Raw genomic sequence first — 27,087 nt, 5'->3', positions numbered from 1 at the left:
CGTGCCCATTTCCCTCAGACACTGAAGTCACTCTGGGCACAGTTAATGTCCATCTTCTGAACTGACATCCCAGGTCCCTCCATAATGGACTGGTGTCCATGACTTTAGCTCTGAATTCCAAGCATGCCAGTTGTGGAATCCTTACACACCCATCATATTTTGAGGGCCCATCAATATTCTCTTCCTTCTCATTTTATTAGGGTATACACTCATTGCAGAAGGCACAACAGAAGCAGCTGTCCACTGAGCAATAAAGGGGGTTAAGAATCATTTACACCAACAGAAAGAATGAAACTGCAAATTTATTTGAAAGTATAAAAATTAAAAAAAAACAACCTAATCAAAAAAGCAACCACACATAACCTTTCCAGTTTACATCAACTTTGAACATCACATGCTATTTATTAACCACTTCCTTGTGTTTTTAAAAAATGTCAATTTCAAAGTAAAGGGATTGAGGGCAGGTGATAAGTGACTGATCACAGTGGAACGATTTCAATGCTAAAATAAATGCTGATCTTATTTGAGAAAAGGGAGCAGAGACGATTTTCTGGTTGGCACAGATTTATGCCATGTATTAAAAAAATATCCTGGTTGGAATGAGTTAAAGAAATAATGCTGGCCACTTATTTGCTATCTTAAGTAGGGGAAAAAACAAAACTCTGCTGCTTTGGTGTCCTATTTATATCTTTTTAAAAAACCCACCATTTAAAAACATCAAATCTATAATAAAAATGTCCCTGTGTTTATTTTAAAAAACAACATTAATAGGCTCTCCTTATCGACTAAGACCATTTGTCTTTCCTAAGATGCCTGGAAGCTGAAAAGTGCGTGAAATTAATTCACTGCACAATTAATTAAAATTAGAATCCTTTCCTCTAAACAATTTCCAGAGCACCAGAAAGAAGCAGGGGCCCACCAAGGGGAGAAACGAAGCCACTCTGACTCAAATGATAGGAAATATTCGGTCAGAGTTCCTCACACACTCTGGCTGCCACCTAAAGTTCTCTCTTCACTGGACTACTCAGAAAATAACGCGTGTTATTTTAAAAACGAAAAGACGTAAGCAACTAGGTTTCTTTTCTTAACTTGAAAATCACCAAGTGGCTAGCTTTCCTGTAGCACACTTTCAATTTGGTTAAAAAAAAAATCGTCTACAGAACAGGATCACTGAATGCCACTTCATCCCCCCTCCTGCAGGCTCTGTTTGAATTAGCATCAAAGAAGTTACTGAGCATGTGGGAAGCTGGTCTGCATGACAGCTGCCCCGAGTGGCTCTGCCTGGTTCCAGTTTTGTTCCCCCCATTCATCAGTGTGGTTTCTTGACAAATAACATCTACATTTCCACCCATGACTTCCTGAGGGGGTGGGCGCTGTGGCTGGCTGGGCACGGAGAAAGAGGACAGTGAGCCTGAACACAGAGACCATGAACTGAGGGAGAAAGGCATTGGTCTTTCTGTATCCTTCACGAACTCGATAAATAAAAACTCAAAGTGCAACAACGCACAGACGCCTGGCACACAGGGCAGTCTGGGGGCGGGGGGACTGGTAATTAGAGCTCAGCGGGACAAAGGCGCGATCTTTTGCATCTTTGCTTGGACCTCGCGAAATGGAAAAACAAAAGACAGCTCTCCTATACACATATAAATAGTCCCTTAACTAGAAGGGAAAAAACAAACACACTGTTTCAAATGCATTTCTAAGAGATTATAAAAACAAAAAGTCCGAATGGCAAATCTTGACTCCAAACTGTCTGTGATCCACGTCTCTCAGAGAAGAAACTATGGGATGTCTGGAGAGGTCTGATTCTTGCTCTGACCCTAATCCTAAATCTTGGTGCTGGTATCTGGCTAGGCCTCGGGAAGTGGGGGGTGAGTGCAGCCCAGGAATGGGGAGCTCTTGTGGCAGGTACTGAACTAGGTTTTCATGTGAGTTAGAAACCCACAGTGTCCTCAAGCCCAACTGCACAGGTAGAATGACTTCTGAGTGTCTGGGGGCACTTGGGAGATGAGGGTTGAAGCTGCATGAATGGGCAAGGCAGGCTGGGTGTGGTTTATGGGGACAGAAGGACCAGATCAGATTTCTGGCCAACTCAGGTTTAGTCCTCATCCCTTGGCTAAGGCAAGTCACAGCTGGGAGGGTGACAATCAGAAACCAGGGAAAGGACTGTGGACCAAAGCAGACCCGGGTTCTTGGCAGCCTGTATTTTAGGAGCTGAGAACTTGGATAAACTCGTGGTGGGGGCTCCCTGCTTATTCTGGGATGAGGCTGATGGTATATGATGCTGGAAAAAGCTCTCAAAATGAGGACTCGGGCAAATTGTTAAATCCAGAATCTCTCCAGAATTGATGGTTTCAGAGTCCTTGAGAAAACCAAACGACACTGCTGACTTCTGAAGGGCGCTACTCACAGCAGCAGTTTTCTTGGCCCCAGCCTCTGCTGACCCAAGAGCAACGTGCAGCCTAATGCAACCTCCAGTGACGGCCTCCTGGGAGGATCACCCAACCCGAATCCCCAGAGGGAGCTCTAAGTGACAGCCCACACAGAATTTGGTCCAGTCTCCTCTGCCCCTCTGAACATCCCATGTGACACAAACACTGCTTTCTCAGTACCTAAGTACCACATTCGCCCGCCACCTACAAACTTACGCCACCACCTCAGCAAGATTCCAACAGTAACAGAAGAATGACGTGGAGAGCGAGGCTGTGATCCTCGGCCTCGAGGGAAGAGTAAGTAAGTGCCCAGAAAAGATGTACCATACAACAGGAAACTGAGAGGCAGAATAAGGCAGGTCGCCCTCCAAAGAACATTCCTGAAACCTGGGCAAGGAGGTGACTGGAGAGACAGCTGACACTCCAAATCACTCCTTGAGGGACCCCGAGGAGCCTCCTGTAAGCGCAAGTTGTTAGGACAGTCAAGGTCAGAGCAGATGAACCCATAGAGACTTTGGAAGAGCCAGAGTTTATACGTCTTCAGTGCCCTGGCTGGGCGCGGAGTCCCTGGGCTCAGCGGTGCCCTCCTGCGGGCCAGGCTGCCCCGGGCTGTGGCTGGTGTCGTCCACGCTCAGGAGGCTGCTGGCTGCCTGGGAGCTGGCGCTGTCAGCACTGCCCGACCGGGAGCGGTAAGGGGGCAGGTCGGCTTGGTTCAGAGACTCAGTGTCTGAAGAGTAGGGTGGCGGAGGAAGGTCGTACCAGGCGGGTCTGCGATGAAGAGAGCAGGGTCGGGTGAGGAGCAGGGTTGGGGGGAAGGGAGAGAGAAGAGAACACATTAGGAACCCAGGCATGGCAGGCAATGCTGACTTCTGTCTGTTTTTGAGTGGATGATGATGTCAGGATCAAGACTTTTCCCTCCGAGGAGAAAGGCAATCCTAGTACTAGGCAAACCAGTGATGAGCAATAAGATGAAGGGAAGGGATCAAAGGTCAGTGTGCTCTGGCTGGCTTGTGCCAACTGGACAATGCCAAAGACATAACCTTTGGGAGGGGGAATTCTAAGAAGCCCCCAGCTCATCCTGGGTGCTTCAGCAGGGATGCAGCTGGCCTGAGGTTTTCACGGAGACCTTAACGATCCACAGAATTGGGGGTCCTTACTGAAAGCCAACTCTTCCTGGTTTTCTGGACTTGGGTAAGTGAGAGGACCTCCTCTCAAACCCTCTACAGATAGCATCCCTATCTGTAGAAGGGCATAATAATGATACCTTACTTGCATTGAGATAACTTCAAAGGCATTTTATTTTCCAGCTCTCATTTACAGAAGGCTTATTGTGAGTCAGGCATTGTGCCACCCACCTTATATCCTTTATTTTATTTTATTTAGCATTCAGAAGAATGCTAGAGGGAGCCATTACTTGTATGCCCATTGTACTGGGGAGGAAACTGAGGCAAAAGGGCATTAGACAGCTTGCATGGGATCACAAAGAGCTAGTAAGCAGCAGTGCTAGGATTTGAACCCAGGAGTTCTGTTTCCAGATGCAGCAATTTTAAGCTTGCTCTACATCTGATGGTCCAAATGAGTGAGGTTCTGTGTTCTCAGTGCTTATTTGCAAAGATGGCCTTAAGCACCAGGCCCTGGAGCTTTGTTTATCTTTTATGAGGAGGAAAAATGAAGATTAATACAAGAGCTGTCACTGGACGGGCTCAAGGAAGAGCCCAGGTAGTCCAGGAACACTGCCTGCAAAATGCCTCACCAGTGAGTCCCAGGCTTATAGAAGAGGGATCCTGCAGGGTAGGGGATGCTGAGAACAGGGGGCTCAGGTAGCTCTGGTTCTGGGACTTCAAAGTGGGGTCTCTGGGATATGCTGGAGGTCACCAAAGGACAGAAGAAGGCTGAGTATGCAGGACTGAGGTCCACTACCTGCTCCAACTACAGAATTCTGCATTTGATTTTGTGTGTTGGGGTTTCTTGTACAGCTCCATCTGCAATGAGGGTTCTAAGCTTGAGAATGTTCTAGTTCATCTCCTTTATCTTATAGATGATGTCATGCAATGTTAAAGAACTTATTTATTCACCCACTCATTCATTCATTCATTCAATTAGAAATCAAACCTCCAACACGGGCACTGTTCTGTGGTAGCAGGTGAGTCCCCAGAGCTGGGCACATGTGTCCATGTGGCATTACCAGGGAGCAGGAGGGATCTGAACTGGCTAGGATCCTAGCTGTTTGTCCTCAGATGAGTAACTGAAAAACTCAGTTTTCTCACCTGCAAAACTGAGGCAAATATAACCTTGCTTGGTGAGTTGCTATGAGGATTAAGTGAGATGATACCTGTGAACTGTTCTGCAAAGACTCAGTACAAGTCAGACGCTGCGGTGCCTTCGCAGCTGCATGCAGGCTCCTGGCAAGACCAGGATCCCGGGCGTGTGCACAGACTCTGCCCCTAAGTGGGACGACGTCCCTCCCTGACCGCCGCAGGGTCTCCCATCCAGCACACACCTTTGATCCAGCAGGGCCTCTGAGTAGGAGGGCGGGGAGCCCACTTCCGACGCGTTCTGCTCGGCCTGGCTGGCCACGTACTGGATGCCGTTGTTGACGTTGTAGGTGACGTTGCAGCGGTGGGGGTGGTCCAGGACCACCAGGCGGGAGAGCAGCACGGGGTGCTGCAGCCGGTGCACCGGCAGCGTCATGAGGTTGTTGCGCTTCCGCTGGTGGTGCAGGACCAGCGCCAGCAGGGCCACCACCAGCACGAAGATGACGGAGCTGCCGATGATGGCATAGGTGATGCTGGGGTAGTACACGAGCTGGTTCTCCGAGGTCACAAACACCTGCCCGCTGCCTGGTTCTGGGAAACCCCAGAGGGGAGAGAAAAGGAGAGAGGTTACCAGGTTGCTTCACTCACGTGCCTCGAAGTCAGCCCCAGGAAGGGCGTGCGATGTTCCAGCAGCACCATTTGCAGTAGCCGAAAAGTGGAAACCACCCCAGTGTCCACCGACTGGTGGATAGATAAACAAAACGTGGACTGTCCATACCATGGAATATTATCAGGCCATAAAGACTACTGATGCATGCTATGATACAGATGAGACCTCAAAACATTATGCTAAGCGAAATAAGCTAGACACAAGAGACCACATATCGTATGATTCCATTTATATGAAATGTTCAGGAAAAGCAAATTCATAGGGACAAAAAGCTGATTAATGGTTGCCTGGGGCATGGGGACTCACTGGTGATGGGCATTGGGGATCTTGCTGGGGAGATGGGACTGCTGTAAAACTGGATGTGGTGATGGCCGCACTAATTGATACATTTACTAAAACTCATTGAATTGTACAGTTAAAATGGGCAAATTTTATATTATGTAATACATTCTAAGTTGTTTCAGTCGTGTCCGACTCTTTGTGACCCCATGGACTGTAGCCTGCCAGGCTCTGTCCGTGGGATTTCCCAAGCAAAATACTGGAGTGGGTTGCCATTTCCTCCTCCAGGGGATCTTCTCAACCCAGGGATGGAACCCGCATCTCTTATGTCTCCTGCATAGGCAGGTGGATTCTTTATTTACCACTAGTGCCGCCTGGGAAGCCATATAGAATGTAAATTATACCTCAATAAAGTCATTAAAAAAAAATCAGCCCAGGAGACTATAATATCCAGGGAACAGGAGTGATAATTACTATGACAGAAAACAGTTTTTTTCTGGAAGTTTATATGTATGAGGCACACCAGTATGTCTGGGGGTTCCTTATGTTGGTGAAGTACTTATTTCATGCCTGGCCCTTTGCCAAGCTTTCAAGATGAAAAGCCAGCATTGCACAGGCTAAAATCATGGACTCTGGAGCCATTCAACCCCTAGCAATTCAACTGACTGGCTGTGTGCCCTTTGGAAAGTGGCCAACCTCTCTGTGCTGTAATTTGCTCATCTGTGAAATGGGGATGGTATTAGGCCCCACTGCACTGGGCTGTTCCCAGTGGGAAATGAGTGACTCATTATTAAACACTTAGAAAAACAGCGGCCACACTGTGGGTGTTCCAGGCACACATATACGTACTTCATCATATCTATGGGACTCACAGCAACTCCGGGAAGTAGGTGTTGTAACTGCTTCTTACTAGAGAGGTTGGGTCCCCTGACCAGGGTCACAGGGTCAGGAGGTGACGGGCTGTGCCTGATTTGAGCCCCAGTGGTCTGACTTCAGAGCCTCGCCCCTAACACTTTGCCCGCAGCCCCCTAACAAGGCCCGCTAGGCAAGCAGCAGGCATTTGCTCAGGGCTTTTGGATGAAAGCCTGAAACCCGCCCCCCTCCCCCTGCAGGATGCCAGTCCACTCCTCTCCACTTGGAGCAACAGCCCCCACTTCACATACGCAGGGGAAGGGTTTCCCACCAGCAGGACACAGCTGGCAAGGGTGGCCAGGTCCAGGCGGGCCCAGGAAACCAGAGCGGTCCTTCCTTGTGGAAAGCTGGAAGATCCACAACTACCCCCCAGCTGTGGCCCAGCCGCAAGAATCATCTAGATGCAGCCTAAGTGAGCAAGTCTGAGACCACACCCCGTGCCCGGTCACCCTCTGCAGCCGCGAGGAGGTCGGAGTGGGTCCTCAGCGGCCAGTGTGAGCTCTGAAGTGGAAGCAGCACTGTGCTGGCAGCTCCAGCCCCGGGCTGAGCTTTCCCACACCCTCGTCACTAGATCACCATGTGCACAATGTTGTATTTCACCTTCTGTATATACTACAGTGTGCTCACCACCAAAAACTCAGTTCTCACTCACCACGGACTTCCCCGGTGGCTCCGTGGTAAAGAATCTGCTTGCGATGCAGGGGACGTGAGTTCAATCCCCGAGTTGGGAAGATCCCCTGGAGAAGGGAATGGCAACCCACTCCAGTATTCTTGCCTGGAGAACCCCATGGACAGAGGAGCCTGGTGGGCTACAGTCCACGGGGTTGCAAGAATCATACCCGACTTAGCAACTAAGCCACTGCTGCTCATCACCACCACACAGTTGGCCGTCTTGACCCATTTCATCCTCCCCCCACCCCCGCCCCTCTGGTAACCACCACTCTCCTCCCTGCACCTCCGTATTTTGTTTGATTTGGTCTGTTCCCTTATTTTGTTTGTATTTTATATTCCATATATGTATGAAATCACACAGTGTTTGTCTTTCTCCATCTGACGTCTCACTTAGCACCATACTCTCCAGGTACCGCGGCAAGATTTCATTTTTTATGGCTGAGTAGTAATCCACATGTGTGCATATGTGCGTGTTTGTGTGTATACACACACAGACCACATCTTTTCTGTCCATTCATTCTTCTGTCGATGGACACTCAGGTTGTTTCCATATCTCGACTACTGTAAATAATGCTGCAATGAACACAGGGGTGCACATATCTTTTCAAACGAGTATTTTCATATTCCTTGAATAAATACTCAGAAGTGGAGTTGCTGGATCATCCAGTATTCCAATTTTTACATTTCTGAGGAACCTGTATACCGTTTTCCATAGTGACTGCACCAATTTGCATTCCCTTCAACAGTGCATGAGGAGTCCCTTTCCTCTTTTCTATTGTCGTAAAAATACATGTAACATAAAATTTACCATTTTAACCAATTTCAGGTGAGCAGTTCGGCGACGTGAAGTTACATTCACACTGTTGTGCAAGCACCACCATGATCCATCTCGAGACTTTTTCATCATCGCAAACTAGTGATGTGAATTCTTAGTGTTTGCATGCTTTCTGTTACCCTCACCAGCTTCACTAGACCAGAGAGAATGGCTGGGAAAGCCCCTTTTGGTGGGGGGTGGTGTTGGGGAGAGAACTGCTGAGTCCCTTCCTGGAAGATGCACCTCCTTCTTTATTTTTGATTACACTGGGTCTTTGCTGCTGTGCACGGGCTTTCTCTGTGAGGAGCAGAAGCTACTGTCTGGCTGTGGTGTGTGGTTTTCTCACTGCGGTAGCCTCTCTTGTTGCAGAGCATGGGCTCTAGGTGTGCAGACTCCGTAGCTGCTGCACATGGGCTTGGGCGCCCTGAGGCTTGTGGGATCCTAGCTCCTGGACCAGGGATCCCACTCATGACCCTTACATTGGCAGGTAGGCTCTTAATCACTAGACCATCAGCAAAGTCCCTGAGCTGGACTTCTTAAAAGTTGATGGATTTTCACACAGAAAACAAATGGTTCCAGAGATCTTAAAACAGTGACTTGCATGTAACCGCTTGAGGTTTTAAGAATCCAGGAGGGAGCTCTTAATGAATGGAGTGTAAAATGCTTGCTGGCGAGAAGTGGTGACCACATTTGCTCGAGAAATTATGATGTTACATAACTCAGGGGTGCCTGGTTTCCGTTCTGTATGTAAAATGTCATCTTGCATTAATTCATTAACTAGACTCACTTTTCTTAAGAGCTTAATGAGCCCGCGAGCCAAATTACTAATATCAGAGTTGCCTGGGACCTGAGTTCCAAGTGCATAATCCATGGATAATGAAGTTTCCATTTGTTCTGGCTTTCCCTCAAGCTCATGCCCTCCTACTCCACCGTCAAACAGCTTGAACTCCTGTCCTGCATCTGTGGCTTCTGCTGCATTAATTCCAAGCAATCTGGTTACCACCAGGGACCACTGTGTGCTCAAAGCTTCCGGGGCTCTGGCTGCTGCGCGTGGCGGAGACGGCCGTGCCCCAGGTCTCTCATCACCTCAGTCACAGCTTTGTGTAGTTACCGTGACAGTTTTCCAGCAGACGGTAGATGTCCTGGGGAGGAGGAGGGCCTTTTTCTAATTCATACAGAGGCGCTGTCCGCACTGACAGAGGGACTAAAGCAGTGGACACTTGCGACTTGGAGTTCCTTTGCTTCTAAAACATTCCCTCCTCCAGATTCAAATTATATTTCCTCTTAGCATACAATTATTCACCTCTCAGACTGGGCTTCTCTAGTAGCTCAGACAGTAAAGAATCTGTCTGCAATGCGGGAGACCTGGGTTTGATCCCTGGGTCGGGAAGATCCCCTGGAGAAGGGAGTGGCTACCCACTCCAGAATGCTTGCTTGGTGAATTCCATGGAGAGAGGAGCTTCATGGGCTACAGTCCATGGGGTTGCAAAGAGTCGGGCACGACCAAGAGACTAACACTTTCACTACTTTCAGACTAGGCAAAGGTGAAATACGAGTTCACATCTTGCCAGGAAAACAGATATAATTATTCATGCCTGACTTGTAGGAGGGTAAATTGTTACAAACTAGGGCAGTGATGGGGTTAACAACATAGATCAAAATAACAAATGTACATTAACGATATATATCTAAACAGAGAAAGTACATATCATTTGACCCAGCCTTTCCACTCTTATGAATCTAACAACAGATATATTTACGCAAATGAGAAACAACTCTTTAATACAAGTATTCATGGAAGTATTGTTCACAATAGCAAATATATCTAGAAAGATATATCAAGAAAAGATCTAAATGTCCATCATTTATGGACTGGCTAAATAAATTATGGTGCATCCAGACAGTATCACACCTATTTAAGTATAAACTGATGTGAAATAGTCTGAAAGATATCGTGCTAAGTTGTAGGGGGTGGGGGGGAAGTCCAGTAGAGAATGTTTTGAATATTTCTAGAAGGACACAGAACTAGTACAACTGGGAGAGAACTTTCCCAGTACTTTCCATTATTTACTCTTTTCTACTCTTTATTATTTATACTGTATTATCCAGTCAAAAAATAAGCATCTTGTCTCTTCTTCTGGCTCTGCCTGGGCTGAGGCGTGTAAAGGTTTTCCTTCCTTCTCTCCCTGTCGTGTGAGGGCTCCTGGGGTTCATGTTTCACTGTCACTCACTCACTCAAAATCCCTGAGTCCAGAGTTCCTGTTCTAGAAGGGACACTGCCCTGTTCAAATGGATGCCTCACCATTATCCTGAAAACTGCGTTGCTTCTTAAAAAAATTATTTTTAAAGTTAATTTTCCTCTAGATTGAGTATTTTTAAAGGCCAAGTTTATTGAAGGATAACTGACACACAATAAAACTCGCCCTTTTAAAATGTACCGTTAGATGAGCTGTAAGGAAGATCCCCTGGAGGAGGCACAGCAACCCACTCCAGTATTCTTGCCTGGAGAATCCCATGACAGAGGGGTGTGGGGGGCTACTGTCCACAGGGTTGCAAAGAGTTGGATGCGACTGAAGCGACTTAGCACACACAGGCAACTAAATGCAACAGTTGCATAAACATCACCACAAGCAAGATATCAACCCTTTCCATCCCTCCCCTTGTTAGCAGCCGCTGGAAGCCCTTGGTCTGTTTTCTGTCCAAATAGACTTATCATTTCCAGAAAGTCAGGGAAGGGAATCCTTCGGTAAGTAGCCTGTTGTGCGTGGCTTCTTTCACACAGCGTAATGCCTCTGAGATGCGCCCAGGCTCCTCTGAGTACAGTGTTCCTTGTGTGGATACTCACAACTTGTTTATCCCTTCACCCAGTTAATGGAAGGAAGTGGTTGCTTCTAGTTTCTGGAGTGCAGATCTTTACGCTGACATATATTTTCTTCTTTAGGGAGTATAAGCCTTTGACTGTGTGGATCACAATAAACTGGAAAATTCTGAAAGAGATGGGAATACCAGACCACCTGACCTGCCTCTTGAGAAACCTGTATGCAGGTCAGGAAGCAACAGTTAGAACTCGACATGGAACAACAGACTGGCTCCAAATAGGAAAAGGAGTATGTCAAGGCTGTATATTGTCACCCTGCTTATTTAACTTATATGCAGAGTACATCATGAGAAACGCTGGGCTGGAAGAAGCACAAGCTGGAATCAAGATTGCCGGGAGAAATATCAATCACCTCAGATATGCAGATGACACCACCCTTATGACACAAAATGAAGAGGAACTAAAAAGCCCCTTGATGAAAGTGAAAGAGGAGAGTGAAAAAGTTGGCTTAAAGCTCAAAATTCAGAAAACTAAGATCATGGCATCCGGTCCCATCACTTCATGGGAAACAGATGGGGAAACAGTGGAAACTTTCAGACTTTATTTTTTGGGGCTCCAAAATCACTGCAGATGGTGATTGCAGCCATGAAATTAAAAGACGCTTACTCCTTGGAAGAAAAGTTATGACCAACCTAGATAGCATATTCAAAAGCAGAGACATTACTTTGCCAACAAATATCTGTCTAGTCAAGGCTATGGTTTTTCCAGTAGTCATGAATGGATGTGAGAGTTGGACTGTGATGAAGGCTGAGTGCCGAAGAATTGATGCTTTTGAACTGTGGTGCTGGAGAAGACTCTTGAGAGTCCCTTGGACTGCAAGGAGATCCAACCAGTCCATTCTAAAGGAGATCAGCCCTGGGTGTTCTTTGGAAGGAATGATGCTAAAGCTGAAACTCCAGTACTTTGGCCATCTCATGCGAAGAGTTGACTCACTGGAAAAGACTCTGATGCTGGGAGGGATTGGGGGCAGGAGGAGAAGGGGACGACAGAGGATGAGATGGCTGGATGGCATCACCGACTTGATGGACGTGAGTTTGAGTGAAGTCCAGGAGTTGGTGATGGACAGGAAGGCCTGGCGTGCTGCGATTCATGGGTCACAAAGAGTCGGACATGACTGAGCAACTGAACTGAACTGAGGCTGCTGGGTCATATGGAAGGTGTACGCTTAACTTTATTAGAAACTATCACACTGTTCAAGGTGGCTGTAGCACTAAGCCTTTCCCTAGTCGCTCTGCAACCTCATAGCACATAACATAGCTAGCCTTTTCAATTTCAGCCAGGTGCACAGGTGTGTAGTGGTACCTCACTGAGGTTTTGAGCTGCATTTCTCAGTGACTAATGATGTTGAGCATCTGTTCATGTGCTGATTTGCCATCTGTATATCTTCTTTGGTGAAACATCTATTTAAATCTCCTGCCCATTTCAAAACTGGCTTGTTTGACTACTTATTCAGTAGTAAGAGTCTGATAGACGTTCTGGGAGACAAATTCTTTTCCAGATGTGTGTCTCACAAATATTTTCTTCCAGACTGTGGCTTGGCTTTTCACCTACTTTACAGGATCTTTTTGAAGATAAGTGTTCAAAATTTTCTTATGAAATCCATTGTATTAATTATTTCTCTTGTGTTTTGTGCATTTTGTACTCTATCCAAGAAATCTTTGCCCAGAAGACGTTTTATAGCTTTAGCTCTTACATTTACATCTATGATCCATTGCAAATTAATTTTTGTTTATGGTACAAGGTGAAGTTTAATGTTCTTTTTTCCCCTCCCTTTGGATATCCTATTGTTCCAGGACCATTTGTTGAAAAGTCTATCCTTTTTTATTTAATTACCTTGGCACCTTTGTTGAAAATCAATTGGGCATACAAGGCTGGGTCTATTTCTAAATGATCTATTCTGTTTGATTGAGTTACATGCCAGTCCTTATGCCAGCAAGTGTGCTGAGAACTACAGCTTTATAGCAAGTCTCAAAATCGGGTAGTGTGAATCCTGTGTTTTCTTTTCTTCCAAATTGAATTTTTCTGATTATAAAAATATATTAAAATTAAAATTTAAAGTGATATAGAAATGCTCATGACAGACAACCTCTCCCTCTCCCTCTCTACTAGAAAAAGAAGTTCACAGTCTGGTGTAGACTAGGGGTTGGAAACTTTTCTGCCAAGAGTCAGACAGTGTGTCGTATAGGTTCAGCCACAACCACTCAACTCTGTCTCTGAAGTGGTGGTGGTTTAGTTGCTAAGTTGTGTCCAGTCCTTGCAACCCCATGGGCTGTAGTCTGCCAGGCTCCTCTGTTCTTGGTATTTTCCAGGCAAGAATACTGGGCTGGGTTCCCATTTCCTTCTCCAGGGGATCTTCCTGACCCAGGAATCGAACCTGGGTCTCCTGCATTGCAGGCAGATTCTTTACCAACTGAGCTACAAGGGAAGCCCTCTGTAGTGCAAAGCAGTTGCAAACAGTACATCAATGAATGAGTGTATTTCTGTTCCAAATCTGATTTACAATGACAGGCAGCTGGACCAACCACTGAGAAACTATCATTTCACAGATTTCTCCAAGCCATTATTTATATTCTCTTACTGTGAGAATTCGGAGAAGGCAATGGCACCCCACTCCAGTACTCTTGCCTGGAAAATCCCATGGACGGAGGAGCCTGGTAGGCTGCAGTCCATGGGGTCGTTAGAGTCGGACACGACTGAGCGACTTCACTTTCACTTTTCACTTTCATGCATTGGAGAAGGAAATGGCAACCCACTCCAGTGTTCTTGCCTGGAGAATCCCAGGGACGGGGGAGCCTGGTGGGCTGCCGTCTATGGTGTCACACAGAGTCGGACACGACTGAAGCGACTTAGCAGCAGCAGCATTGTGAGACTTATGGGTGTATTACATGTATGTATGTGACCAGGTATTAGATTTTAACACGAAAAAAATTTTTCAGGAATTTATCAACTTCAGCTAAATAATCCTTTAGGAGAAGAGATAATAGTTCTTAAAATTTCCAGTTAAGGCAGAGAAAACAATTATTACATTTTACAACTGATTTCATTCTAAGTGTTCTTTTAATTCAGCTTCAGAAAGATTGTACTTTTTGAGGTCTTTAATGTGTAAAAATGCCCGAGTATCTTTATTAAGCCTGAATAATCATGTTACTATATATAATTTTCGTATGTCAAAAGTTATTTAAAAAATCATATAGATATAGTTTCAAAAACTGTAGAGTCAAATAAAATAGAAGATTAGAAAGATAAAACCAGCCAAACAAAATACAGGCAGCAGATCAGATTCAGCCCCCTGGCCTTAGTTTGCTGACCCATTACGTAGAGATCCCTCAAAACTCTTCTTTGTGTATATACACACGTACTTTTCTTCAGGTTATACAGACATTTCTACAAATGGACATCTTTCCTCAGCTCCACACACATTTGTTAAGGAGCTATGTAGAATCCCACTACATATGTACCTCACAATTTATTTCACCAGTCCCTGACTTATGTACATTTTGGTTGTTTTTTTAAATAAACAATGCCACAGTAATATTCAGGCACCAACGAGCCTATGACAGCCATGAGGGGAGGGCTGGGTTTACTGGTCTACCTTCTATACTCACTGCCCCAGACAAAGGATAAATACATTAGTCTTTGGTCACTGATACAGTGATTTCTTAGGATGGACTCTGGATGCTGGTTGTTTCCCAGGCCATCTAGTCTCTGGGGCTGTCCTGAACACTCTCCTTTTCTCTGACCACACTGAGCCACCAAGCGTGGTCAACTGCTGCTATGCAGGGCTTTTCCAGCCTCTGCTTCTGGTCTCCAACAGGTCCAGGACAGGAAGAGAAACCTCCTTGTGGTCTTACTAGCTTTAGCCTCTTTATCCTCTAATCTTTCTGCAATATCCTCATCCATTTGAACACGACCCAGCTCTGTAGCTGTGGCATTCTTGTAAAGTTCTTCAGGTCCAGGGCTCTGAATGGCTCGTATCACCCTCCCCAGCCACACATTCAGATTCTGCAGCCTTCCCTGCCTCGGCTTCTCAGTACCAACCCTGGAGGGTGTTGGAGTGCTGCATGGCTATTTGCTCTGTGACCTGACCCCCACTGAAATAGTACAAATAATACCAACAACCACCACCCATGTTTACTTTGAACTCAGAAACAGTAATAATAATGTTATCACCATCTTGATGATCACTGAAGCTCTCATTCTATCGGCAATATCTTATGTGTTTACACATGAATTCTGATTTTGTAATCCTTAAGCCATCTGCAGTGAGTTGGACGATGTCCCTCCATCCAACTAGGAACCTCAGAATGTGACTTTCTTTGACATAATGATCTCTGAAGAAATAATTAAGGTAAAGACTTTGAGATGAATTAGGGTGAACTCTCAGAGTGTCCTTACGAGAGACAGAAAAGAAGAAGGCCCAGAAACAGACAAGGGAACAGTCATGCAGAGATGGAGGCAGAGGTTGCAGCCCCCAAGCAAAGGACACTAAAGCAGAGGAGAGGAGGGAGGCCTGACTCTCCTTAGAACCTCCGCAAAGAACTAACCCTGCCAGTACCTGCATTTCAGACTTCCGGTCTCTAGAATTGTGAGAGAATAACTGTGCTATTGTTTTAAGCCACCGAGGTAGTAGCGATTTGTTTTGGCAGCCCTGGGAACCGGATACACCATCCTATGAAGTCGACCACTTTACAGAGGAGGGAATGGAGGGACAGGGAGGTTAAGTCACTTGCCCAAATCCTCCAGACACTCTGTTAATGATAATAGTAATAATAATAACAACTAGCTGATGTTAGAGCTGATTAGAGAGGGAACCAGGAGGAACCCGGCCAGTCTGGCTCCAGAATCCTTGCTCTTCACGCATGACTTTCTTTCACGTTCACCTGTCCTTCACCATGAAGAGGAGTTTCAGTGGGCAAAGGCTGGATTCTCCCGTTGGAGTCCTACTCAGGGCCAAACACAGCCATGGAAATACAGCAGGTATTCGGCAAGCACTTTTTTGTTTTGGCTGCATGGGCTCTTCGTTGTGGTGCGTGGCCTTCTCTTATTGCAGCACTCAGGCTTCCTTGCCCCATGGCATGTGGGATCTTAGTTCCCCGACTAGGGATTGAAACCACGACCCCTGCATTGGAAGGCCGGTTCTTAACCACTGGACCACCAGCAGAACTCCTGCAAGTACTTTTTGATATATGTAAACTGCCTTTGAAACATGGGAATCCGCAACCTCTCCATTTACAGAAAGAGTCAAACACTGAATAAGGTGACCTTGACGAGGGCAACCTTGAAGCTGAGGCGAGTAGGCCCCCTACTGCTAATCTCCATCCCGTATGCACAATTTCACTTCATCCTTACAATAACCCTGCTTTACAGACAGGGAAACTGAAGCCCAGAGAGGTTAAGTAACTTACGGAAGGTCACAAAGCGAACACACGATACAACCAGTATTGGTGCCCAGGAGTCTGATGCCAGAAGCTGCCACATGGTCCCAGGCAGTTCTCTATGCCCTCCCCTCCCCCTTTCTGCTTCTCCTGTCCAGCTGTCACCCCACCTTATTGTTCTTACAACGGAGTCCTTTCTCCAGTAACTCCATTGACTCTGATCAATATATTCTCAAATGTCTTTGGTGAAATGCTAAGAGATATTTAATGAAAAAGGGTGCCTTAGTCAAAGAGGTATGAGAAAAAGTGGATTAGACAAATTAAGCCACTTTCTTTGTAGCTGTTCAGACCGCAAGCTCTGGAACCAAAGTGTCTAGATTCAATCCTTGGCTTCGCCACCTACTAGCTGTGTGACCTACAGCAAGTTACTCTACCTCTCTGTGCCTAAAAAGCCTCATCTGTGAAACAGGATAACAGCAGAACTCCCCCCATGGGGTTGTTTTATGGATAAAATGAGAACCTACATAAAAAAGAGTTTAGAACTTTGGTACACAGGAAATACTCAACAAAGCCTAGCTATTACTAATAGCTATCATTATAGGATTTTTCAGAGTCTTTATTAGGCAACTGTATATTGTGATCCTAAAGTCCATCCTAAAGGAAATCAGTCCTGAATATTCATTGCAAGGACTGATGCTGAAGCTGTAGCTCCAATACTTTGGCCACTTGATGCGAAGAACTGACTCATTTGAAAAGACCCTGATGCTGGGAAAGATTAAAGGCAGGAGGAGAAGGGCATGACAGAGGATGAGATGGTCGGATGGCATCACTGACTCAATGGACATGAATTTGAGTAAATTCTGGGAGTTGGCGATGGACAAGGAGGCCTGGCGTGCTGCAGTCCATGGGGTTGCAAAAAGTTGGACATGACTGAGTGGCTGAACTGAACTGAACTGATATACTGTGATGCTTCATGGGAGAATATGGCTATTTCATCAACCTGTTGCTTTTTGGACAGAACACACATACTAAGTTGCTTCAGTCGTGTTGGACTCTTTGCGACCCAACGGACTGTAGTCCATCAGGCTCCTCTGTCCATGGGATACTCTAGGAAAGAATCCTGGAGTGGGTTGCGATGCCCTCCTCCATTGATTGAGGATTGAACTGGCGCCTCCTGAGGCTCCTGCACTGTAGGCAGATTCTTTACCGCTGAGCCACTGGGGAAGCCCTGGACAGAACATAAATTACATTCTAAATAAGCATATTCCCAATATTCTGGAAGTCATCTTTTCACAGATCATAGGGGTATCCCTGGCCTTCAGGTATGTTGTTGGAGGAAGCTCTGTGGCTGCAGCTGCAAACCTAAGAGGCAGAAGGTGAGAAGCCGCTGCCTAGCACCCCTCCCCCTCTGAGCAGCAGTGGCACGCGTCTCCCAGGCCACACCCAGCACCCCCATCACTGACTTAAGTCGGCCAAGCACCAGGAGCCCAGCCTGCATGGCAGCTCCTGCGAATTAGATAAGAGATTCCATCACTGGGAAGGTTGCCCCACACCCCGCCATCTTGGCACCGAACAAGACCAAGTAGGCAGGAGCTGCTCCTGTTTAAACATGCAAAGAGCCCAAGGCTGCCCTGGGTCTGTTCTCTGGAAGCTTGAGTTCATCGTGGTCCCTGCATAATCAGTTCCTCAGTGCTCCATCTGTCTGTTAAACCTTATCACCCAGGGAAATGCTGAGTGAGCACACTTGGAGCTTTGAGTGCAGAGAGCTTGCTGAATAATTTAGGGGAAAGGGTTGGTAACAGAAGATTACAAGTGGGGCTCCCCAGGGGGAGTGTTATTGACCATGAACACATACATGGCTTCTGGAATTTCAGAAAATCTTAACATGATGACTAGGGCCGCTGCACCCCAGAGGGAAGGGCTATTCGCTTTGCACACACTGGGTCTTGTGCTTCGGTCCCAGCGCTGGCAGGACACAGAGTCCTCAAAGGGGAGCTTGGACACATCTGATCCCAAGCAGGACTCTGCCCAAAAGCCCCAGTCCTCATGCCCACATCCCATACCCACCATGGCTGCTGCCATCGTAGTAGCCATGTGACCTCCACCCTGCCCCCAATCTCTTTTCCCTGAGCTGTGAGGTGCGCCTTCTAAACCCTAAATTCATTAGCTCATGTTTATTTCACTCCTCTACTCAAAACCCCTTAGTGGCTTCCCACACACTCGGTTGTTGCTGTTCAGTCGCTCAGTCGTGTCTGACTCTGCAACCCCGTGGACTGCAGTGCTCCAGGCTTCCCCGTCCTTCACTATCTACCAGAGTTTGCTCAAACTCATGCCTATTGAGCCAGTGATGCCGTCCAACCATCTCATCCTCTGTCGTCCCCTTCTCCTCCTGCCTTCAATCTTTCCCAGTATTAGGATCTTTTCCAGTGAGTCAGCTCTTCACATCAGGTGGCCAAAGTATTGGAACTTCAGCTTCAGCATCAGTCCTTCCAATGAATACTCAGGGTTGATTTTCTTTAGGATTGACTGGTTTGATCTCCTTGTTGTCCAAGCGACACTCAAGATAGTCGGTATAAGACCCCGAAGTCCTCAGCATGGCCTCCCAGTCCTAAATGATCTTGCCTCTGATATCACTCCGACATTCACTCCTGCCCCTTCTCTGCCTCCTTCTGCTGCAGACCCACTGGCCTCCTTGCTGTTTCTAGGACACACCAGGCACATGCCTGGTGCAGGGCCTCTGCTCTTGTACCATCTGCCCAGGACAGGCCTCCCTGGGCATCCTCATCATTTACACCAGATCCCACTCAAGTCTCTGTTCCTGGGTCAGTGTCATGGGGTGGCTTCCTGGGCCACTGGCATCCATTTCCACTCCTACCCTGCTTTATATGTCTCCATGGCACCCATGACCACCTGTCACTGTTCAGTGCATTTGTACCAAATCATCTCTCTCCTGCTGGAATGTAACTCTCTGTGGGCATACCTGGATTCCGCCCACTCATGGCTGCATCCGTGGTGCCCAACACAGTGCTCTGTAAAGATGCGCTGGTGGAAACGAGCAGTGTCTCCAGCTCTGCGGCTCTGTCAGTCTCAGCGCACTGCACACCCGCCAGAAGCCCGACATCTTTCATGTGAGACTAAGCACCCTACGAGCCAAGTGCTTCGTGGCTATGAGCTCAGTTAGCTGCACAGATGAGAAAAATAAGTCTCAGAGAAGTAAGGTCACTTGCCCCAGACGACACAGCCAGGAAGAGACAGAGCTGAGACTGGAGCCCAGGTTTCCGACCACGCCTAGAGGACAAATGGGAAGGATGAAGTGAGCTCTGACCAGAGGCTGCCGGCCTGGGGAGGCTGGAGGCGGGCAGACTAGGCGTGGGCATCTGATGTGAGTGGCTGGGGAGGGATCATATTTGGTTTTCTCTGGTTGGTCCTAAAGCTGGAAATGGGGACAAAATTTAGGGAAGCTCTCAATTACTAATCAAATCTTGGATGCTTTGGGTTCACAGTTACAGGAGTTAATGATTGGCTCCCTGGGGTGATGTTAGAGGTGGGGGGTCAGAGTTCTGCTTTGACACGTGGTCTAGCCAATGTCCATCTGTATATTCTGTTTCCTGCAGACTATCCCAATCATACCCCCAGGTTTGGCCCAAATCCCACTTCTGCCTGTGTCCCCATGACATCCTGGTCAGGTTATTGCTCATTCTCCTCATTTGTAAAGTAGGAGCGGTAAACACCCATCATGCAGCGTCTCTATGGGGCTTAGAGCTGACACAGGTGACGTCCCCACCCTGCAGCGGTGAGTCTAAGGTCATCGGGTACCTAGCTGCTCACGCAGGGAAGTGAGGTGTAGTGTGAATGAGGACAGGTCCAACCGATGAACCACAAATGGCGTGCATGATGGTCAGCTGACATTTGGGAGTCTGGTGGACAGGCTCAGGGCTCTAGTTCAGCTACAGACCTCATGAGTGATGCTGAGCAATTTCCTGCACCTTTCGAAGCCTCATCTGTAATGTCAGGATTAAAAACCTGCCTGCCTCAGCAGAGTTGACAGGAACATTAAAGACTGTTGTTTTCAATTTAAGCCAAGTGAACTGACTGTGAGCTGGCTGCTGTGACTTCCTCTTGTCTGTGCAAAGACACTGATCCCTTCACACCTGAGCTGACTGGCAGAGAAGAAGAAGCGGGAGAAGAGCCAGGATTTTAGGGAGAGGGAAATTGAGGCCTTCCAAAGCTTGTATAAGAGTTAAGGAAGGACGCCTGGTTGAGGCCATGTTCATTTATCACTTATGGAGCCCAGATTGATGGTCAGGCCCTGGGCTCAGAGCTGGGGATTCCAGTACCCAAATGGCAGAGACCTGACCCTGGGGATGCTCACATGGGAGAGGCCCTGGGCCCCTGCTTCTCTCCAGGCTCTCCCTGGACCCCTACTTCTCTCCAGGCTCCCCCAGGATCACCTCTACCAACCTTCAGCCACATCCTCTGAAGCAGGGGAGCTTCCAGGAGCTGTCTTGGCCACTGTAAACCAAGGATACTCCAACATCCCCCTGGACTTTGTCCTGTTTTTCAAAAAACATCCCATGCGGCTGCTGCGCCTTTATGGATCTCTATTCCGAGCACATCTCCTGTCCCAATTTAGATGCGGACTGAAAAAGTTTAATTTAAAGGGCAGACTGGCAAATGACTGAATCAAAAGAGAACCACAAAAACCCCACTGAACAATTACCATGGCAACGCGAGTTTCTAAAATTAACCGAAAGGAGGGTGATGGGAAAATCCTTGCTTCCAGCCTGCCCAGCGTCAGCTGGACCACAGCAGGAGGCATCCTGGCTTCGAGCCAGAAGGACATCAGAGACGGGATCCATCTGCCAGGAGGGAACTAGGGCTTTGAGATCATTGAGAGCCAGGAGACAAGCACATTAAGATTACATTCAAGATGGGAGAGAGGAAAAAAAGAAGAGAAAGTTTTAAGACTGGAGAAAGAATGAGGGGCCATCTCCCCGAGAATTGTAGTGGTTCTTATTCCAAGAGGGCCCAGGGGTTCTTGTCCTTTCCACCTCTCACATTTGAGCAGAGGGGACAGGAAGTGTCCCTAAGAGGCCCTGCATTTTCAACAGCCAACTGTTACCCATAGCTTCTAATGGACAAGCTAATCACCATGAGGAGGGTGGCTTGGTGTGAAGGAAAGCCCCCTCCAGGATCCAATGCTCTTAGAAGCCTGACAAAAGCTGCTGTGCAAGCTCAGAGCTGGTTCTTTGTCTTTGATGAGGAAGGACAATAGTGATAAACCAGTGATTGAGGTGGTGGTAAATGGCCTCTTTGCTAAGAAGCAGGCCCAGGCTGTAACACACAACTGGCTAGAGGGTAAGGAACTTAATTGGCTATTTAAGCCAGAAAAGGGCTTTTGTGAAAATAGAAATTCAGATTACTACCAAAACTCGGTAATGAGGGTAATTGGGAGTTAGGGCCCCCAGTGGCCCTTTTAGAACTCTGCTCAATCGTGCCATGGCTTTAACAAATGTCAACAGAAGAGGGCAGTGAGTGGGGAACTGCGGTTCCATGCAGACCACGAAAAGCAAAAGCCAATGGGAGCTCGCAGGCAACAGGCATGCAACATTGGGATCAATGTTCTAATCATTCTAACCATCGAAGGGGCCCCTCTCTCTTGTGTACAAGTAGCTTTAGCCAACCCAGGCTCCTGCATATGACATCCTGGGCTGCTCCGGGAGGCAATGTGCTTAAAATGGATATAAGTGCCTCCTGGAATTTGCTGAATAAGGAAGGCTGCACAGAATTACTATTTATATTGCTTGCTTTATCTATTTACCTGGAGTGGTTGGTGGAAGCTGCAAAACTAAATGCTTAGCAGACATTCTTTGAACTCGACGGTCAGTTGGTTTCTGGTCTGGTAATAAGGCTTGGCGCGCAGCAATACAATGGTTTATTGAGCCTGCAGTGTCAGCGGCCAGAGCGGAATACTGCTAACTCCAGTGGGAAGCTCTGATCAGTTTCTGAGTGCCGGAGGAATGTAAACAAATAGCATTGCTGGGAAAAGCTAACCCTAAAACCCAGGGAGAGGACAATTCTATCTCAGGCACGCCATCATCATTGCAGATAAAGTCTCATTAGTGTGGGGCTGAGAAAACAAATACTATTAAATATCAATTACAGCCCCACAAGGGCATCCCCAGCTACCCTGAGGGGAGTCCCAGCATCAGCTCTGTCTTTGCCATTTGTTCCATTCACGGGCAACTCGTGTCCAAGGGCAGGTCTTGCTAATTCTGCTTCCAAATCATGGGAATAACTGGCATCATCTGTGGCATGGAGTACCACAAGAACTTCCTAGCTGGCCTCCCAGTTTCTACCCTGCCTCCTCTCCATTTTCCTCTCCAATCCATTTTCCACACAGCACCCAGAAGGCTCTTTTTAGGAACTAAATAAGATGGCTGCTCACTGAAGTAAAAAACCCAACCTTCTAACAATGGCCCAGAGAAGCCTCTTTGATCTGGCCCTCAACTCTTCCACAACCTGATCTTGAGTTATTTATCGGGCTCTAGCTCAGGGGTCAATGAAGTCTGATCCACAGCCTGCTTTTTTAATTTTATAAATAAAGCTTTATTGGTACATAAATGTTCATTTATATACTGTACACATCTGCTTTTGTGCCACAAGCCTGAAGTACACAACTCTGACAAGCTTCAAAACCTAAAATATTAACTGTCTGGCCACATAAGTCTAAGTTTGAATCCTTGAGCAGATCAATATTGCAATAGTCAAGGAGCTAAGAGAAATACCAGCTGCTGTTAACCAGCACACAGTCTTTTGAGGAAGTTACTATAATATCCCATATGTGGCAATCATGACATGACGATTGCATCCATTACAGACAGTGAATGACAAAATCAAGAACTAAAAAGGAAGAAACCAAGCACACCCCTCCCCAGCTGGGCCTTCACCAGCTCTTGCTTTGCATTGTCCATCAGTCAATCCAGTTCAGTTCAGTCGCTCAGTTGTGTTCGACTCTTTTCGACCCCATGAATCGCAGCACGCCAGGCCTCCCTGTCCATCACCAACTCCTGGAGTTCACTCAGACTCACGCCTATCGAGTCAGTGATGCCATCCAGCCATCTCATCCTCTGTCGTCCCCTTCTCCTCCTGCCCCCAATCCCTCCCAGCATCAGAGTCTTTTCCAATGAGTCAACTCTTCACATGAGGTGGCCAAAGTACTGGAGTTTCAGCTTAAGCTTCAGTCCTTCCAAAATAGTAGTGAGCAGATGAAATGGTCCTACAGGAAATGGTAAGCTTGGCCTCAATCTTGGATATGAAAAGTCTTGAATGGTTATAAATCTGTCTGCTGTCTGCCACCTCTACATTCCTGGGTGGTCAGGTAGCTTTCCCTGACCATGCAATCCTGTCTTCTAAGAGATGGTTGGATGGCACGTATCTATGCTTCCTGAGACAAAGGCTGGCTGGAGGTTTTAACGTTCTCTAAGACGAGGTGCTGGAGGCTTCATGCCAAAACCTGATGGTTTCCTAGGCAGTGGGTCTCTGAACTTGGCTCTTCCATAATAAATGAGTAACTTACAAGGTCTGAGGCAGTGGAGGATTCCGTTACCTGCCTGAATCTTTAAAGAGGAAATAATCACCACGTATCCCTAGGGTCATTTTAGAATCCATGTATCCTTGTCAAACGCTCTCCTGACACCAAAGACAAGGCTGGAGAGCTCAGGCAAGCATTTTAAAACATTAATGGAGCTGTGTTAAAACAAGCAAGGGGAGATATCAAAGCTTCTGTCACTGACAGAGAGCCCAAGCTGGCCTCCTTAGAAAGAGGAATAAGAGGGCCCATAAGGATTGATGTGGCATAAAAATGAATCCTGTGATGGGCCGATGGCCAAAGGCACCTGCTTATTCATTAATCGTTTACAGAACATTGGGCCTGCCTGAGTGCCAGGAGATTCTGGGCACAGCTATAGGGTGGGAGATATTGGGTAATGAACAGGAACCCTTGGGTCCTCAGCACTACCATGCCTGCGTAGATTTTTTTAACATTTATTTTTTTAAATAAGCAATAGATGCATGGTTCCAAACTCAACCATACATCTTCTCGCTCAGACAGTAAAGAATCTTCCTGCAATGCAGGAGACCTGGATTTGATCCCTGGGTTGGAAAGATCTCCTGGAGAAGAGAATGGTAACCCACTCCAATATTCTTGCCTGGAAAATTCCATGGACAGGAGCCTGGTGGGCTACAGTCCATGAAGTCACAAAGAGTCAGACACAACTGAACAACTAATGCTTACACTCCAAACTGAACAGGTAAAAAAGAATTTGTAGGGACTCCCCTCAGTCCAGTGGCTAAGACTCCATGCTCCCAAGGCAGGGGGCTGCAGTTCAATCCCAGTCAGGGAACTAGACCCTACATGCCACAACCAAAATGTCTCACATGCTGCAACTAAGATGTGGCGCAGCCAAATAAATATTTTTTAAAAAGGGAGGATTTGTAAGAGAAAAGTCAGTGTTTCCCCTGTCTCCAAGCCCCCGCATTCCCCTCCCCAGACACAACCACACAAAGTGTTGTGTGTGTGTGTGTGTGTATCAATGTGTGTGTACGTGTGTGCAGACTTCCAGAAATAGTTCAGGCATACATTAGCAAATATCTATTATTTTGAACACTATGGCAATTAAAATTTTTTTCACTTAATGAACCATATCACACATAATTTTTTAAAAGCCAAGTACCATTTTGCCTATTCAGTAAATACCTGTATAGCACTGACTATGTTTTCAAGAAAATTTTTAATTTTGAGATCAGTTTAGATTTATAGGGGAGTTACAAAAACAGTAGAGTGCCCATATATCCCACATTCAGTTTTCCCTAATGTGAACACCTTTACTGACCACAGGATGACTGTCACAACTAAGAATTGACCTTGGAACACTTCTATTAACTAAATGACAGGATTTATTCAGATCTTCCCAGATTTCCCCACTAATGTCCTTTTGCTATCCTAGCATCCAGCCCAGAATCCCACACTACATTGGACTCTGTGAACCTGTGACACCGTCTCAGTCCTTCTTTATCTTTCACAACCCTGACACTTTTGAAGAGGCCTCATAGTTACATCCATTATTAGGAAGAATATCACAGAAGTAATGGCCCTTCTCAGTGTGTTTTATCCGGGGATGCCTGCTCTGTATTGACTAAGTCTATCAAGCATGACCATCTGATTAATGTAAGGTGCTAGCCACAGAGACTTTACGTTATTAAGTTACTACTTTTTCCTTTTGTAGTTAATTAATATCTGGATGAGATCCTTTGAAACTATGCAAATATCCTATTTCTGTTTAAATGTCCACCATTAATTTTAGCATTCCTCCTGGATTTTGCCTGCAGCAAGTTATTACTGTGTTATCCTGATGGTGATTTTCTCTTTCTCTCCTTCCTTCTACATTCATTAATTGGAATTTTTCTAGAAGGAAGGTTGCCCCTTCCTTTCATTTATTTATTTACTTGATTATTTATTTACATCAGATGGACTCGTGAATATTCATTTCACTCTCTGAACTTGAATCCAATTCTATTATTATTTAATTTGTTGTTCAAGTTGTTTCAACTTTGGTCACAGGAAGTTCTTTGGGGTTGGCCCCTGGAACCTTCCAAAACACCTCTATGATTCTGTCTGACAACGTGTTTACTTTCTGGCAGGGGATGCTTTGGGTCATCTTCTGTTTCCCAGTCTGGGGCCTGGAATCAACTTTTGACAATTTTTTAATGAATAGATGCTATTTGTAATGTGCTATTTGCACAGATGTGCCATTATTTGATGGGCATTTGGACCTACTTCCAATCTTTTCCTCTTATAATCTTTTAGAATGAAAAATCCTTATGGATGGGTCACTTGACACTTCAGTAACTGTCACAATAAAACCTAAAATTTGTATGAAGACTTATGAGGCCCTCTCTGTGCAGCCCCCACATGTTCTCTGACCCCAGGTCTCTTTGCTCCTTTCCCCTCACCCAGGGTGTTGGGCCATCTTTAAGACAGGGCCTCTGATTCCTGCCTCCTGGGGTTCTCACTCTTGTGTGATCTCTGCTAATGAATAGACTATGGCAGAAACAGTGAGCTGTCACTTCCAATGAAAAGTGAAAGGAAAAGTCGCTTAGTCATGTCTGACTCTTTGCAACCCCATGGACTATACAGTCCATGGAATTCTCCAGGCCATAATACTGGAGTGGGTGGCTGTTCTCTTCTCCAGGGGATCTTCCCAACTCACGGATTGAACCCAGGACTCCCACTTTGCAGCCAGATTCTTCACCAGCTGAGCCACCAGGGAAATCCAAGAATACTGGAGTGGGTAGCCTATTCCTTCTCCAGGGGATCCTTCCCCTGGGGAATTGAACTGGGGTCTCCTGCATTGCAGGTGGATTCTTTACCAACTGAGCTATCAGGAAGCCCTGTCACTTCCAATATTAGGCTGTAAAAAGACTGTGGCGTCTGTTCTGCCTTAGATGAGCTCTCTCTCTTTCCTAAGAGGGCCATGATGGGAGCCACTCTATGGAGAAGTCCACATGTGACAGAGCTGAGGGACACCTCTAGCCACTAGCCCACCAGTGAGGAGCCGAGGCCCTCATCCCAGCAGCCCACGGGGAGCCAAACTCTGATGATAGCTACGTGAGTGAGGTTCACAGCAGATCCTTCCCCAGGCGAGCCTTCAGATGAGACCTCAGTTCAACCAACAGCATATTTGCAACTTCAGGAGCCGCCTGAGCCAGACCTACTCATGCACAAAGGGCGAAATCAAA

At 46.6% G+C, this 27,087-nt stretch overlaps 1 protein-coding gene across 2 annotated transcripts in view; it reads right to left on the bottom strand.

The window, feature by feature from the left end:
* Positions 1-284: 284 nt before the first annotated feature.
* LDLRAD3 (low density lipoprotein receptor class A domain containing 3) overlaps positions 285-27,087 on the bottom strand; it is a 274,062-nt gene continuing 247,259 nt past the window's right edge. For both annotated transcript variants that reach the window (XM_019975516.2, XM_070804048.1), the window contains exons 5-6: positions 4,933-5,278; positions 285-3,200 (exon numbers count right to left, since the gene is read on the bottom strand). In XM_019975516.2, the coding sequence (XP_019831075.2) occupies positions 2,963-3,200; positions 4,933-5,278 (584 nt within the window). In that variant the 3' untranslated portion in view covers positions 285-2,962. The remainder of the gene's footprint in view (positions 3,201-4,932; positions 5,279-27,087) is intronic.

Source organism: Bos indicus, chromosome 15 (assembly GCF_029378745.1).
Source record: "Bos indicus isolate NIAB-ARS_2022 breed Sahiwal x Tharparkar chromosome 15, NIAB-ARS_B.indTharparkar_mat_pri_1.0, whole genome shotgun sequence".
NCBI classification, from domain to species: Eukaryota; Metazoa; Chordata; class Mammalia; order Artiodactyla; family Bovidae; genus Bos; species Bos indicus.
The sequence above is the reverse complement of the archived record's forward strand: the minus strand, read 5'-3'. Positions and strand labels throughout refer to the sequence as shown.